This window comes from Suillus discolor (genome assembly GCF_016758755.1).
Source record: "Suillus discolor strain FC423 chromosome Unknown F5147scaffold_71, whole genome shotgun sequence".
NCBI lineage: Eukaryota > Fungi > Basidiomycota > Agaricomycetes > Boletales > Suillaceae > Suillus > Suillus discolor.
The window spans coordinates 191185-206768 of NW_024541318.1; the positions used below are offsets into that span (position 1 = coordinate 191185).

Here is a 15584-nt window from a genome sequence, read left to right on the forward strand (position 1 = left end):
TACAACGTGCTACCCACACTTGAAAACACAAGCTACGTACGATGAAATACAAAACGGTCATCATGGACCACCGTTGCCTCTGCCGCAAATCAGTTGTCATATTTTCAGATCGTTCTTTTCATGTGAGAGTCCGCTCACCCAGATTAGTTCCACCTATAAAACTGTTGTCAGCAGGATGGTTGCTCCTGTCATGGTGTCGACCTACCTCTTGTCCGAACGCCAGTACTAGGAGTCCCATAATGTCAGTGGTCTATTCATACTTAATCCTGCTCACCCCAATCGTATATTACCGCAGCACAGGCAGCAACTGCGAAACCACGGTCAGTGTCATCACAGTCATCGTGCGGCTGGCTTTGAACAAACCTGCAAAATAGCTGGAGATAAGACTCGCGTTGATGAATGGCCACCAACTGGGATCATTCGAGACTACAGTCATACTATCAAAGGATGGGTGTGAGCGAGCAGGGGAACTTAGTGAACGTATAACGATCGCATTCGTGCTTGATATACCGCCTGTCAGCACTTACATAGCCGAAGTGAGATTTGAGGCATAATATATTATTGATCAAAGTGTTTCAGCATGAATGAAGTAGAAAGGACATGTGCATCCAAAAATATATCAATGAGATCAAAGTGGAAGTTGTTGATAAAATTGGAAAGCAGTAACTCACGCGGAGTGTTTCAACGCCCCAAAACATCGAACTATTCGTGATTTGGCAGCGTGCTAGTACGACATTGGAGGTATCTTTGCTACAGCAGAGATCCCACCTCAGCCCGTCAACGATATCGTTTCATTGTTCAAGTGGAGCTTTGAACAGTGCCCAATTGGTAGGTTGCCCTAGTAACAAACGCTTCCCTCAAGGTCAGCAAAGTTTTTTGACCTTGAGAGAAATCTGCTCCAGTTAGTACAAATGCAGCCAAAAGTACATACACACGTCGTATCCGATTCCCTGTCATAAAACACGATCAACGCGTATAGCGACAAGGGCAGTTGTACAGGGAAAGTGTAAGGTTGTACAGAGAGAGAACGATCGAGATGGAAGTGGTGTGGAGATGAATGAAAGCAGCCGGAATGAAAGAGATGAAAAAGAGTCAATGATGGTGTACGCTTGAATGAGAAGTTCAATAATGTGTGATGACTCCAGTTCAGAGGTCCATAAGTAATAACGGAATGGCATGGATGCACTCGTGAATAAAAGATCAAACTCATCTACGAGTTTGAGAAGCGAACAACCAATTGGGAGAGGGAGAATCGGAGAGAAATCTACCGTTCGTCGAAAGAATTCCCTCCATCTGTGAAAAAAAACACGCGAGGAGATCCAGAGACCGATACTGAGATAAAGAATCCAAAAAGTAGGAAGTGTGAACGGCGCGTTTCATGGTACGAGCGAGAGAGACGGTGGTCACTCAAAGTGGGGAACGAAGGTCAGTAGCGCAGGGGTGAGCGGGGATGAGATAGGCAAAGGAGATAGGAGGGAGGCCAGAGTATGGGGTGTGGCAGGCGAACAGGACGAAGAGAAAAAAAACTCGCAAATAAGCGAATGACGACGCAATTTGCAAAGGCTCAATGAAGATGTGACCGATTGAAGAAGCAGACAGAAAGTACTCGACTTGAAGTGAGAAGGTAGCGCGTACAGAGTCCTCACTTTGCAAAACAAAGATTCAACACACACTGTGTGAGGCAGGAGACGAAGATAGATAGCCGTTCCTTCTACTGTGGCTGTACCGTGACGTGCTTCGCGTCGTCCTCAGGCTTTCGAACTCCGACATTAGCCTATCGTGTCTAATGTTCTTGATCTGTATGATATGTCTGGCTCAGATGAGTCGAGGCATACGTCAAACTGGAGTCACGAGCTCTCTTATATACAAATGTTTGTTGCAATCGCGGTGCAGTCCAAGTTCAAATGTCTTGGATTTGCACCGCTTGAGCTGCGGGTTCAACTTGACTTGACTCCTATCTTACTTTCCTTCTTTCATCATGTCAACCAGGACTTACCCCGCATTCTGCTCCCTCAACCAGCCTGAACCAGAATTGCTGTCAGTGCCAGTCCAGGTTCCTATTGACCAGGCCATAAATATATATCCCATCTTTGATGAGATAGCTTGGCACCAGAATCTCATGGTCCCACTTTTTGAACATTTCCTTGGTGGTAAAGCGCCATACTACAGCAACACGGCTTTTCCACCGGTTGGAGATCTTCCATTAATCACTCAGCAGAACATGTCTCCTGGCGAATCATCCACTCCAGCTCGCAGGACTGTTTCTTCTGATGGATCATATGCTCCGACTCACGAGCTGGCTGGACAAGTACGATCAAAACGTACTAAACCTCGCGTTGTTCATGCCTGCGATGAATGCCGCAATAAGAAGAAAAAAGTGAGCAGCCCTCATCACTATCATATCCGGCGTACCTCTGACAATAGAGCTAAGTGTTCCGGGGAGCAGCCACTGTGCCTCAGTTGCCAAAAGGCAGGAAGGGTCTGCACTTGGACACCCATAAAAACCTCGAAAACTCGCCCCTGTCTTAACCATGGTGTGGCAAAGTTGCATCGACCACCATCTTATATAGGCGAGCGGAACTCCATCACTAGTAGGGAGCTGCACATCGCCGCACCAAAACCAATATATCCCATCAAGCTTCATGATATGCAGGGTGCAGCTACTTTGGCATCTGCCATGCGGAATCCTGAAGCAGCGAACTCGCCTTTGGGAGTTGAGTTTCCGGCGCATATAGCCACCCGTCAGACACGGGATGTTGACTTCGACTGGAGTGACTTGGGTTCGTCTGACTTCAGTCAGGAGTATATTCTGCCGCCTCCCACCTGCCCTCCATGTTTTGATGACATCTTGTCTGGTGTGCATCCTCTTCACCCGCGGCGCCAACAACTGCGCAATGAAGATATCTACCGCCGAGCCCTTTCCGGCCAGTGATATCTGGCAAGACGCATTCCTGTCAGTTTTCGTTCGCCCTACTTTGGACTGCGGTATGGACGCTATCGCACTTTGGTGATCATCTACGTTATGGAATATGGATATGGATACTTATTACACATACGCTTCTGCGATGGACTACGATATGGACATTGCACGTTCATAGACACTTTGCTGATGTATATAAAAGAATCCCAGAATCAACTGACCTCGCATTTGAAGCTATGCGAGATAAATTTAGCAGCTCATCTCGAGCAGCAGCAACATGCGCAGTTTGACCATCTCCATCTACTGGCTTGAGGGCGCAACACTGAATGCATCCTTACCATAATCCAAGAACTGAGCCAATCGTACATGAGAAACGTCCTGAATATGAACTGAACTAGATCGAGCCTGCGGTTTAATTATGCGTATGTGGAATTCCCGAAACCACTACAGCGACTTTTCTCTATGCCTTTCAGGTTCCAAGCCAACCTCCATAGATATGGGTGAAACAACCTGAATATCAACGAAACCAACAGGTAACTATGATTTTGCCATATTAGTAAATCATCGCCGTGTCTCGAATCACAAAAACCACTCACCCTCGTTAAAGTAAGTCGATCTTGTTCTAAGAAAACCCTGTCAAAGTGGCGCATCGGAAAAGGCTCGGCGCAGACAGAAGCAATGTAAGGACGGTTAAAGGCCAGGTCTTCATCAAAGCACGACTGAGCAAACCAGCCAGGCTTGCGTATCACAACTTTCGGCGAATCGGAATCGTGTGTATTTTCTGAGCGAGCAACGAGTCGCTTATTGAAGTCCCAGATGTGTATGTAGAAGTGTCCCTCGGGGGAGAGCGCTTCCACCCTTTGACCAGGTTCAGGAGTACGATGTCGAGGAAGGGCATATGCCATTTTGCTACCGAACACACTGATTCGATGGCTTGGATGATGCGGAAAGCACCATGTATACTTGGGTCCCCAGTCTGACCACGGAATCTCAACAGGTGTCTCTGATCGCATGGCCTTTTCTGAAAACATGGCCATATCAATGACGATCATTACGGGCCATGAGACAGGGAGAATTTCCAGAACCATAATTTGTGACTCCGGAGAGGGCACATAGCTGGGCATCAGCCCTGGGTGAGCTACTGTACCGTGGAACGATGGGGAGGCATGAACAACACAGTATGGCAAGATGGATGCCGAATCTGCGGATAGATAATGGCCAAGTCTCAGAATCGGCAGGAGATACGTGACTCGACGTCGAGGTGAGCCATCAAGTCCTTGTAATGTGTACAAGACTATATGACCTTTTGAGTTGATGATAAGCATCGTGTGTTTGTCGACTAGACGTAAACTGGTATACAATTGCTCTCCTGGTTCCCATAAAGCATGCTACTTGAACTAAGCGGCAGAGTTTTCAAGAGTAGAGTGGACTTACTCTTTTGACATGTCCTTTCTTCCAATCTATGACTTGTATGAACATGTTGGACGTGAACATGTCCCATAAAGTGCGATGTCTCGTGTGATAGAGCACAACTATACGATCTCCACAGATCGCAGGCCTACAAAGAATATGGGCAGCGTAGATATCAGGTTCACAAGTATGTCTGCACTCCAACAAAGTGCACGCAGAGTCCGGATGCGGAAGCTGGGATGAAGCCAGCCAAAAGTCGACCCAAAAGACAAGTTGATCTTGCTGAGCATCGTCCCAAATCAATGCACGAGGCGATGAGATTGCGACTACAAGATCCTGCAATGGGTCGACAACAACTGAATGCCTCATCAAGTTGTGTGTGTGTGACTGTTTGAACAAGCCATGGTCAGGCCACACTTGAGGGGGTTTAGTCTTTTTCTTGCAGTCTCGGATCAAAAGATCGTTCATTCTCCACACCGATAAAGTCCCACATTTCACGAACTGTGGCTGGATGGACTGTTCGTCTTGAGCAACTACATCTTGGAAAACGGTATTGACATGGAAACCGGACCGCCACAAGGATGCCAAGTTCTTGAGTGAATGCATCTTGCTGGCAACGCCGATGGAGTTTGCGTTCGTAGAATCGGTCTCATTGAGGCCTTGTGCATAAAGCTCAAGCTTGTATTGGATGTGGACCGAATTTTGAACCGCATCCCAGACAATTTTGCAGGTCTAACGTGATTCATTGAAGAAGTTAGCATGGCAGAAATACAGAACACAGGGAAAGAGCAGACAATTGCACAGCGACAAATGTCCTTGGGAGTGAGGAAGAGTAGAATGTGATATATCAGCTCTGTAGGAAGCGACGATAAACCAACCGCCATGGTGATGATTTTGAAGAAAAGGTCCTCAACGCGAGTTAAAGCTTCATGGGCCATGGCAAGTTCCAAGTGCAATTATGTAATGTTAGCCACGGTGTCCTGGCAAGTTTTGTTTCGTTCATGTACTTATAATTGACCCCGATGTCGGGAATCGTGTATACTCTTCGCTGAATTAAGGCAAAATTAAGGTGCAACAAACCATGATGCATGATGGCCGCTTCAAATACAAGGTATCGTGAGCTTTTGCTGTACATATCCTCGCTCCAGACTATTGACTACTCGCTGGCAGCCTGCTTCTTCTCTCGTGAAAGCCAGCCTAGTATCGTCGTGACCAATCTCAGTAGGGAAAATAGGAACAGATAAAAATCTCACCTCTCATTTTCTGATCGTGAGCCTTTTGCCGTTCACGGTCCATCGCTTTCTGACGCACAAGCTCTGCGTCGGCCATGGGCGCCTCTGAATGATGAATTTCAGTAGTACATATTCGTTGGTCAACAATATATCCCGAAAGAGAATTCAAAAAACCACACACCGTTGGGAGCGACCTTCTTGATCTCGTTGAGAGCTATCTCAGCTTTCTCGAAAAATCCAAGTTCTCCAAGTGCCTTTGCTTTTCGGAAAAGTGCTTTAGAATTAGCTGCGTTTTTGCCCAGAGCCTACAAAACTAGCCTTAGCGAGAGAGATTTGCGTTGGAGGGCAACAAACCTTGTCAGCAGTATCCACTGCCCGCTTCCAGTTCTCTTGTTTAATATGGCAGGCAGACATATTGGCGTATACTTTCTCCAGAATCATATCTGCCTGTCGAGCAAAGTCCTCCTGTTACCTTTTATCGATCGACGGACTTCGGGTTCGTACCTCAGTCGTTACGTCTTTTGCACCAGCAGCTTGGTCTACTGCTGACATCGATGACGAAGACGATGGGACAGCCAATCCAAGAGATTTAAGGGCGTTTCTGGAAGATCAAGGGTTCGTAAAGTATGAACATGAGTTAACATAGTGCAACCATACTTATCGATGCCGTGAAGATACAGAAGCGTCTTCACGCAGTAGCTACGTCAGAGGTCGTCTGTACATCATACAAGTCTTTGGTCATATCCTCACCTCATGGTACGATCGCAATGCTGTACGCGATATAAGGATCACCTACTAATTAACAATGCCAAGGATGCGACACTTACCACTCTTGACATCTCCTACTTTGAACGCAGCATCACCAGTGTCTTTCTTCGAGCGCGCGGTGGCCAACTTTGACTCTACAGTAGATAATTCCGCTTGCGTGGGTACTTTGACGTTTGCATCGCGGAGGCTATCCTGCACGACACCAGGTGATGAAACCGACTCTATGATCTCCGAGGCCTGAGTAGTTGAGATAGAGGTATCTGGAGTTGACATCGTTTGGGGAATTAATGGTAGGATAGAGAAATTTAAGAGTAGTGATTGTAAGACTTTAAGTAGTAGAAATTTGGGAAATCGAAAGGCAGTAACTGACCTTTTAGTCCCTATCAGCTCGGATACTGCCGAGTCCCGACAAGGTCAAATGTAGTAACTGACTTTGAACTGACTGCTTCTTTTGAAACATGACATTGTTTCTCATTGTACCGCTGAAACCGTGAATTCGTTGCAGTTGATCACCAGCGGTGCCGAATCCGTCTCAAGTGGATATAACACCTTGCAGTACATTGCCTTCTATGCTTGTACTAGTACTACTATCGTAACGGCGCCAGTCTACGACTTATGTCCCTCGGATGCCTCGCAGACTCAGGCCCGTCTCTGTTCAGCTCAGTGGTTTCCTGTGTGTATTTGGTGCTCACTCTGAACGAAAGCTAGTTTGTGCTTGATTATATGATCAGTGTCACGTCCGGAACGGCATATCCTCTTTGGCGCGCGGGAACGAGACATAGCTATTCGGACTGACAGTAATGCCTACAAAAACATCATATTTGCTTTCATCGAGCGCGGTGTGATGTATACCAGCAGTGTTGTGATACTTACTCTGCACGAGTTTGGCAGCCTAGCTAGTATCATGGCAGCCGAAGGACGTAACTCAGCTGAGCGCTGAATGTTGATGATACAAAATTACAAACAAATATAGACTATGGAACTTGTCAAATTCTTTCAACTTTCCGTCCTCCAAGTCCAGAACGCTTGGTTTACTCCTGACCCTCTCTGCGCAACCTCCGGGACTTCGAGTGTATTACACACTCGAGATATTGGTAACCGACAAATTCGACGACACCTTCAATTCCAGGCCAATCTTCTAGCTTCCAGAGCATCTCATCTTGAAGACGCCCGGGCCGAACCTCCTCTTCACTATGGACGGGAAAACCTGAGTCCCTGAGAGTCCTCAAAGCTGTCTCCACCCAATCATGGCTGTTCCAAACGGGACAATTTCGGAAGACTTTAATTTTTGCAAGGATCGCCCCCATTCTGGGGAGCTTGGCCTCCGAGACTCTTCCAAGATAACAACATCTGCGATAGTCCTCCTTGTTTGCAAGGGGCTGGTTCACTGTCATACGAAAGGTGTAGGTACTCTGATCTCCTGCGATCTCGTAGGTGTTGCCGACACCTGGACCAGTTTCGACATAGAGTGCCCAGTGAAGCGGATAGGGCCTAAGGGGCTCTTTCTGGCCTCGCCAAAACTGGACCAGTGCGATCCTATAGTATTGAGTTGTTTTAATTGGCTATGGGAATTGGTAAGTCGCAGTTCGCTGGATTTTACAATATTGTGCTCACCGCGAGTGTAGAACACACATGAATGTTATCGGACATTTTTAAAGGATGGCTGTAGGACGAAGTCACAGTTCGCTGAATTTTTCAAAGTGTCTCCACCGAGAGTGTAGGAGAAATAGATCAAATACGGGGTAGTATGTTTGAGTCCTCCACCGATGGCCTGTATTTTATACTCAAGTCCTAGTGGACATTTGTTTTAAAAACAGCTTCGAAGTGTGGATACAACATAACATGCCCATTGTGCTTGATGAATAGTGGACCACAATTACCTTCCGATCGATCCGCCGTACAATACCCCATTCAAATGCAGATGTGTGGTCTTTGCCTCTATTAGACTAAGTTAACTAGGCCGCAAGCCACACCCTGTGTTGGTCTCAGCTCATTATTGGCACTGACCGCATGGTGAATGATGTTTCGCACTCGCACAGGAGTCTTGTAGGCTTCCAAGATTCTTACTTATTGACGACCCTTTTTTACTCTTCCAATTTCTGTCCATTGGGGTGATACTAAAGGACCCCTGCCCTCCCTATATATCTCCGGACTCAGGAATGAATGTGGATGACCCCCGCTACCTTGCTATTCCTGCCAGCCGTTTTACACGTGCAGTCGGTCGAAGACGTGGCGATTCTCCAAGGATTTGAATCGCGAAGATTTTAAACTGAAACACGTATTCAGCCGTCCCGAGGGTCCCCCCTGCGTATTGTGCGCACGCCACCATTCGTCGCAAAGCACCCAGGTGGACTTGAAAACATGTACTTGAATGGATTTGGCCTGACACTTTTTCATGTATTCAGTTCGAGCAAAAAGGGTTGCTTGGTTGCGAGACTCTCAGATCTAAGCACATGGTTGCTAGCCACGAGCTTAGTGTTGTATTTTTCAACCCCAAGGATAAGGCGTGGCCCCAGTCGAAACAATTGCATGAACAAGAAGATTGAAATTGTGTCCTTCGAATTGGTACTGGCCCATTCATGGAATATCATCATCGTATTCTCGACGAGATTTGGCGACGTCTCTTCGTCATGCAAGACGGTCTCTTTGAACTAGGTAAATGCAAAACAAAAGTTATGTTTCGCGTTCACACAGTTCAAGCTGTAACACGACTGTACCTGGAAAGTCGACCCTGCGGTGAGATTTGCCTCTAAACCACCTCGTCGTAAGGTCGGCGGGGAGCGCTGCAGGACAATATTTGGACGATCTGTCCACAAGTTTAGATATTTCTGAGAATTTGGTGGATATCAATTGAAATTGAAAATGCACACAATCCAAAGTGAGGTTATTTGTCGGTATTTGGCTCGGTCAATAAACGCTTCAAGCTCGACGTTCGCGACATCCCCCGCACAATTCAACTCTACCTGCTCACTGGAAACTACACCAAAACAAACAGATACGCGATGGCACTCATTGGCACGATTGCTGGTTTCTCATTATTCGGTCTTGCAGCGCGTTTCGGGCAGCTCGCAATAAAGAAGAGAAATCTCATGGAGAGTGCGTGCCCTCATTCACCACAACATTTATTGTACTACAGGTATAATACTGATACTGACGTCGTGAGTAGACCTCGGCGGACATGCACTGTCAATGGCCGCTTTTGGTTACGTTGGATATTGGGCATATCAGTGGGACGAACGTGCGGCGGTTATGCTTGCGCAGAAGCGTGCGGAGATTACTGAACGGAGAGAACGTAAGTTGGCGCAAGCTGCGTAATTTATTAAGATTTTGCGGTGCGGAGGTGAGTTCGTGATTCGTGATATATTTTTATGATGTTGGCTGAATTTTGGCTCGAAGGTTGATCATGCGTGGTCTACGAGGGATACCAGCTTCGTTTATGGAGTGTACTGTGTATATTAGGTATCTTTCGACGCTGCGCTGGACGTTAAATCTTGTGGTTATTAAGCCATACTATCCTCCATATCGAAAGGCCACTACAGAACCTCACATTTATCCTACGTCGACTTCAGGCCACAAAATACTTCAAATTCAAACCAACCTTTTGGTGCTAGTGCCTTGAACATTTGGTGATGGATCTACTTTTTCGATATTTTCTGCAGTCTGTAGCAGAGACCAGTGGGGTAACTGTATGTGTTCACGCTGTCGCTCCTTTGGTCCCTATGACTATGCACTCGGGTGTCCATGTGTTTCTACTGCTTCCATCTGACTTGGGCAGTAAGGTGAATTGGGGCATTGATTTTCAGAGTCGCACATACCCTGATCTAGGCGTTGGAAGATTGACACAGCCTGCATATTAGGATTACTAGGCCGAGCACGGACTGAAAGCTCAAACCCAACCGAGTCTAAGGCAAGAAGCAGCGGTTTATTTATCGAGGGACTGATGTCTATCATCATTATGGATCTGCTGCATCAACGAGGAATGCGTGTTAGGATTCCTGATACCCACGGTGAACACGCTCAGGCCGGTTCACCAGGTACTTCCGAGCAGCGAGTTTTCTATGGCACCGAAGGATTGATTTCGTCCATAACTCGATCTAGATGCCCCTAGATCGTCACAGCCCACGAGGTGAGCTCACTACCTAGGTCGGTTCAGCACGAATATGCTTCCATCGAACTTGAGATGTGATTTTTCTCGTAGCGCCAAGTACCCTATGAAGTTCTAATTAACGCTGCCGCTGCTTCTAACCCCAATCTATGGTGATCTAGACCTGTACTATTCTTCGCATGTGGGAATATGATGTGGGGTACAAGGACTGCATAGGAAAGTTAAACGCCGATATCAGCTGCTTGCGCCCGGACAATAAGTTTCGCCGTATAGATAGAAGGGCGGTAGTACAAGTACCGCCGGTTTGAAAAATCATTGTACGTATAAGTAACAAGGCTTCTTGATTTCATACCATGACCTGCTTCGGTCGGAGTTGTCGGACCTAGTAATTATCTTTGATTATGTAATTTTACGCCTCATGGTCATTGTTTCTCCCCGGACGACGACGACGAGGACATTGTCGGTGCCATTCGACGCGTCCCCTAATAAATTCGATGCCAGTCACTCATTTGATGTCTGCTCAAGTTTCACCGCTCGCTCTCATCATCCCCCGTCCACATATTCCTAGACCGCGTCCTTCAACAAGTTCTTTCATTCCTTCTGCTCCACGGACTCCTTCTCGTAGCCCAGTCGCGTCTCATATTTTCATTTCGCCCCCAGCTCCAAATAGGAACAGTTGTGATTCATGGAATAGCTCAAACTACGATTTTGACGACCCTAGCTTGGACTGGAAGGAGGATGAGGTTAGGTTACTTGGCAGGGTGTGTTGAATTTCGCTTTTCGCCAAGTAATTCACCTAAATTCGCCCCAGACCTTGGATGCGCTACCTTCTCATCTTATCACACCTTTCAACGGCTCAATTCCGCCTCCGAACCTTCTTGACAAGATTGCACGCGGTATCACTGCTGCCAAAGGCCCGAATGACTGGCCCCATTCCGTCACCGCGACGCGTGCTAAATTGCTTGACCTGGCCCGCGCAAGAGCAATAGAGGAGCGGAGGAAGTCCATCATTGACGAGGACGTTATCTTTCTCAGCGGCAATGTACATCGTCCGGCAGATATGAGCAAATGTGCTGAGCGCAACGATACTTCACCAGACGTACTTCAACCTACCACAAACACTCCTAAGCGCCACCCACTATACAGGCAGTCCAGCATGGATTTCATGACCGACGCGAAAGCTGACCATAACGAGAGCATTGCTCGGTATGTCGTTCCCTCCGATCTATCCCCTTATCTGATTATACGCAGCCTTTCGCACCGTCTCCAACGACACGAGCACACTTTCCACCACCCGTACCTACGTCCTGCTCATTTGCGTCGTCCAATGGAACATTCCCTTGCTCCCTCGACACCCAGCTCATCAACGCTCAATGCCTCTCAGAGCAATATTCGAAAGTCCACTGCGTCCTCGAATTCGAATTCCAGCTTTGGCACTCCCGTTTCTACATCAGCGCCTCTTCGTCCGTCGTCCCTGCGCAGATCGTCCACATTGACCCTTGCGAGCTCTTGCGAGATGCGCGTGGATCCGGAAGGTGACGGCGAGAATCTGTTCAAGACTGCCGAATTTCGCCGTAGCGGAGGGTATCCTGACGTAGCTATTGTTGGTGTAAAGGTCAAGAAAGTTCCTACGCAGCCCACTACTCCAAGGACACCATCAACGAAGAACGTCAAAACACCCTATTCAAAAACAAAACCTAAAGTCCCCGCTCTATCCGTAATCTCCCCGCCAAAGACACCTCCATCCAAATCTCGAGTGCTACCCACCACCTCAATCAAAGCAACCACACCCATCAAGCAGCCTAAATTCCGCAAGGGACACGCGCCTTCCCTATCGATATCCTCTGACGAAGAGGAGAAAGTACGTTCTCAACGTGCGAAGAAGCCCCGTACGAGGGAACCTTCGTGGTCGGTAATCGCATCCTCGGACGCACATGCACGACAGACTCTGCCAGTTTTGGCACCAACGCAAATTACTACTACATCGTCTGTGCACAAGGATCAGTCCAAGAAACGCGAGTCGGGGCGGAGTACTTTTTCACTGGCCAAGGCTTCCTCTAGCTCGTCTGATAATGACAATGAATTCTCGACGGCGAGTGTAGAGACTGCTGCAACCACCGTCTCGCTCTCTACACCTGCCTTCCCCGTGTCCTGTACCGAAGGTGAAACCCAAGCCAAAGGAGACGGAGGAAATGAAGGCAATGTCGAAGCCGAAGCCCATCCGCCGCAACCTGATGCGCAACCCGTCGATGTTTGGTCCTGAACTCCCGTGTCCACAGGCGACTCCATCGCCTCCGTCGCGTATCCCGCTGTCGTCTCCTATTGGATCTCCTGTTGCAGTATCCCTTGCATCTTCCGCGACTACGCCTTCCCTGTCCCCGAGTACACCTGCTACACCTCTACTCGCGATCCAGGCGCGTCCACGCACGCTTCGCCGTGCTGCGCGTAGGATCTCGTTTGGGAGCTTGAGGGCTGCGAGTCCTGTTTTCTCTGGAGAGAGTGGGATGGTCACGCTTGGGAGTGCGTTCCAGCTTGCTTGATTTCACTTTCGATGGTTTGGTGTGAGCAGTGCTCGCAAACCATCTATCTTCAATGCTTCGATTTTGATTTCGTCGTTCCCTTTGGCTTCATCTTTGTATATCTTGGATTTCGATGTACTTGTATTTCTGTCGATCGTTTCATCTGCTTCATCTGACGAGTTCTTTTGATTTCTTTATTTCCCCCAGCTGTTCTTTCTTTTCGCTTGACGTATTTCTTTCTTCGCGTCTCTCTTGTTCAGCGTTCGCAGGTTGCTCCTTACTTATGGTTGCTTATTTTTCTCAATCTTCTCTTGCTGTCGCCTTTTTGAAAACCGACCTGGTTTTGGTACTTTGTTTACATTTTGTCTTGTTCGCCTTCACCTCACACTCTGACGTCCTTCCTATTTCCTCCGCTTATCTCCTCCCGCCCATCCCTTCGCTCCTGACCTGTCTTTTTCGTTTTCAAAGGTATGTATCGCATGTCTCTCGCCTTGTATCTGCTGACGATCCATAATTTATTAGGACGCCTACACACTCGCTCGTTCGCCATTATGCATGATAATGCACGCTCCTTCGTTCTCCGCTTTAAGCAACCACTATCGCTCTCGCTCTGCCACGAAACGCGCAGTTCACACTCCCTGGTTTTTTTCTCGTTTCTTGATCTCATCAATATCGGTCTCTGCGTCTCCTTGGGACAGATTTAGACTACGGATGGAGGAAATTCTTCCTTCAAGGAATGGAAGATTTCTATTCGATTCTCACTCTCATGCTATTCGCTCCTCAAACTCGTCGACGGGCTTGATCTTCTATCACCAGTGCATTTATTCAATTCCGTCATTACTTGCTTATGAACCACCAAACTGGATCATCACACATTCATTAACTTCGCATTCAAGCTGTACCATCATTGCCTCTTCGTCATCGCATTTCCTATTGCCTCCGTTCCTGTCTAAATCACTTGACCGCTCTTTCCTTGTACAACAACCCCCTCCTCTTGTACAACCGCCATTTTATCCCCTTCTCTGTACGACTGCCCTCGTCGCCACACGTTGATCGTGTTTTATGACAAGGAATTGGATACGACGCATGTATGTACTTTTGGTCGCATTTGTACCAATCAGCGTGCACACAAAAGATTGTGTATTTTTGCCTCGAGGTCGACTTGGGGCGCCGCCGAATCAATTATGTGTGATTAGGTGTCCGGTGTCATTGCAGTCCGAACCCTCGCTATACCCAAAGAAGACTTGAAACATGGCGCTAGATTACAAACATTTCTCGGATCTTTTGCGGCGTTCAAACATGTCGCGCTACCCACTCCACCTTGACCTCATCGGTATATGGATGTACATTCTTGCTACTTGAATTCACTTTGAGCTCAGATATGGTGCCTCGCACCTTACTTCGGTGACATAAGCGCTAGATAGTGGTATATCAGGCACGAATGCTATCGTCATACGCCCACAAAGTTCCTTCGCTCGCTCACCCCATCCTCTCACAGTATGACTGTAGTCTCGAACGATCCCAGTTGGTGGCCAACCATCGATCAGAATATTTTTTACAGCTATTTCGTAGGTCCGTGGGGAGTCAGCCGCATCATGACCCCGATGAATCGATTAACATTGGCCACGGTTTCACAGTTGTCTCCTGTGCTGCGGTCATATACGATTGGGGTGAGCAATATTTAAATATAAAACACCACTGAATCGTCATGGGATTTCTAGGACTTACGTTCGCACAAGAGGTAGGTTGACACCATTGTAGGAGCAGCCATCTCGCTGACAACAGTTTTATAGGTGGAACTAATCTGGGTGAGCGCACTCTCACATGAAAAGCTTAAAGAAAATATGACAACTGACTCGCGGCAGAGGCAACGGTGGTCTATGATGACCGTTTTGTATCTCACTGTACGTAGCTTGTATTTTTTTACCGTGATTAGTGAGTTGTACTGACGGGAACGTTTCATAGGCACGATATGTTGCAATAGGATTCTCTCTGTACGTTTTGACGTTCAAGCCATTGGTGTTGCGCTCATTACCTGTCTTTCGCCATCAGGGTTAACATGTTGAGTACGTCTCCTTGCATAGATCCTGTTTCTTTCTTGTGACGGGCGGCATACAGTCAGTCTTCCGACGATTCCGAAGACAGATGTAGTGAGTACTACTCTGCACCGATGCCTTCCATTCTCATCTAAACGACTGAACTACGATGCAGGGGTGAGTGATATTCTTGAACAACTCGTTGGTTCAACATAACGACTCCCACAGTTGTGAGTTTGTTTCGAGCTTGTGATCCTCCAAAGCTGAGAACTAATTTTACTGTATTTTCAGGCCTTATCATGATCGACGTACTTAATTGGACGACTGAGGTCGTATATATAATACTCGGCGGTGAGCTATAGACCTCCATGATATTGACTTGGTTGAAACATCATGCAAGTCATCGCGATCGCTCGGTTGCATGCCATGTATCAGGGATCTAGAAAAGTGTTGATATTTCTCCTCGTCATATTTCTGGCCATCAGAATCCCCATGGAAGTGATGAATGCAATAACGACGACGCAGCTCACAGGGGGTAGGCTTTGATTATATATCAAATGCTTAAGAGGCTCACTGATATGTACCAGAGGAATA

The 15584-nt window shown here is 47.4% G+C and overlaps 6 protein-coding genes across 6 annotated transcripts; 3 read left to right on the forward strand and 3 right to left on the reverse strand.

The window, feature by feature from the left end:
* The first annotated feature begins 1808 nt into the window (after positions 1–1808).
* Positions 1809–3142, forward strand: F5147DRAFT_717263 (uncharacterized protein). Its single transcript, XM_041438640.1, has 2 exons — positions 1809–2377; positions 2432–3142. Exons 1-2 carry the CDS (start codon positions 1979–1981, stop codon positions 2930–2932), a joined length of 900 nt encoding a protein of 299 aa, XP_041288118.1. The 5' UTR covers positions 1809–1978; the 3' UTR covers positions 2933–3142.
* Positions 3143–3275: 133 nt separating this feature from the next.
* On the reverse strand, positions 3276–5321 carry F5147DRAFT_717265 (uncharacterized protein). Its single transcript, XM_041438641.1, has 4 exons — positions 5125–5321; positions 4355–5062; positions 3517–4308; positions 3276–3457 (listed from the first exon to the last, which is right to left on the reverse strand). Exons 1-4 carry the CDS (start codon positions 5266–5268, stop codon positions 3365–3367), a joined length of 1737 nt encoding a protein of 578 aa, XP_041288119.1. The 5' UTR covers positions 5269–5321; the 3' UTR covers positions 3276–3364.
* Positions 5309–6683, reverse strand: F5147DRAFT_618565 (uncharacterized protein). Its single transcript, XM_041432576.1, has 8 exons — positions 6390–6683; positions 6313–6332; positions 6220–6248; positions 6067–6163; positions 5917–6009; positions 5744–5867; positions 5584–5667; positions 5309–5527 (listed from the first exon to the last, which is right to left on the reverse strand). Exons 1-8 carry the CDS (start codon positions 6601–6603, stop codon positions 5487–5489), a joined length of 702 nt encoding a protein of 233 aa, XP_041288120.1. The 5' UTR covers positions 6604–6683; the 3' UTR covers positions 5309–5486.
* A 511-nt stretch (positions 6684–7194) lies between these two features.
* F5147DRAFT_394361 (uncharacterized protein) lies at positions 7195–8061 on the reverse strand. The gene is made up of 2 exons (XM_041429581.1): positions 7945–8061; positions 7195–7892 (listed from the first exon to the last, which is right to left on the reverse strand). Exons 1-2 carry the CDS (start codon positions 7978–7980, stop codon positions 7362–7364), a joined length of 567 nt encoding a protein of 188 aa, XP_041288121.1. The 5' UTR covers positions 7981–8061; the 3' UTR covers positions 7195–7361.
* Positions 8062–9220: 1159 nt separating this feature from the next.
* F5147DRAFT_394369 (uncharacterized protein) lies at positions 9221–9830 on the forward strand. The gene is made up of 3 exons (XM_041429582.1): positions 9221–9426; positions 9497–9670; positions 9727–9830. The coding sequence occupies exons 1-2, from the start codon at positions 9333–9335 to the stop codon at positions 9643–9645; spliced, it is 243 nt and encodes an 80-aa protein (XP_041288122.1). The 5' UTR covers positions 9221–9332; the 3' UTR covers positions 9646–9670; positions 9727–9830.
* Positions 9831–10786: 956 nt separating this feature from the next.
* Positions 10787–13362, forward strand: F5147DRAFT_717274 (uncharacterized protein; the record flags this gene model as incomplete). The annotated part of the gene is made up of 5 exons (XM_041438642.1): positions 10787–10801; positions 10937–11196; positions 11247–11641; positions 11687–12581; positions 12610–13362. Coding segments are annotated over 5 exons (1931 nt in total), but the record flags the coding sequence as incomplete, so codon positions are not given.
* Positions 13363–15584: the final 2222 nt, after the last annotated feature.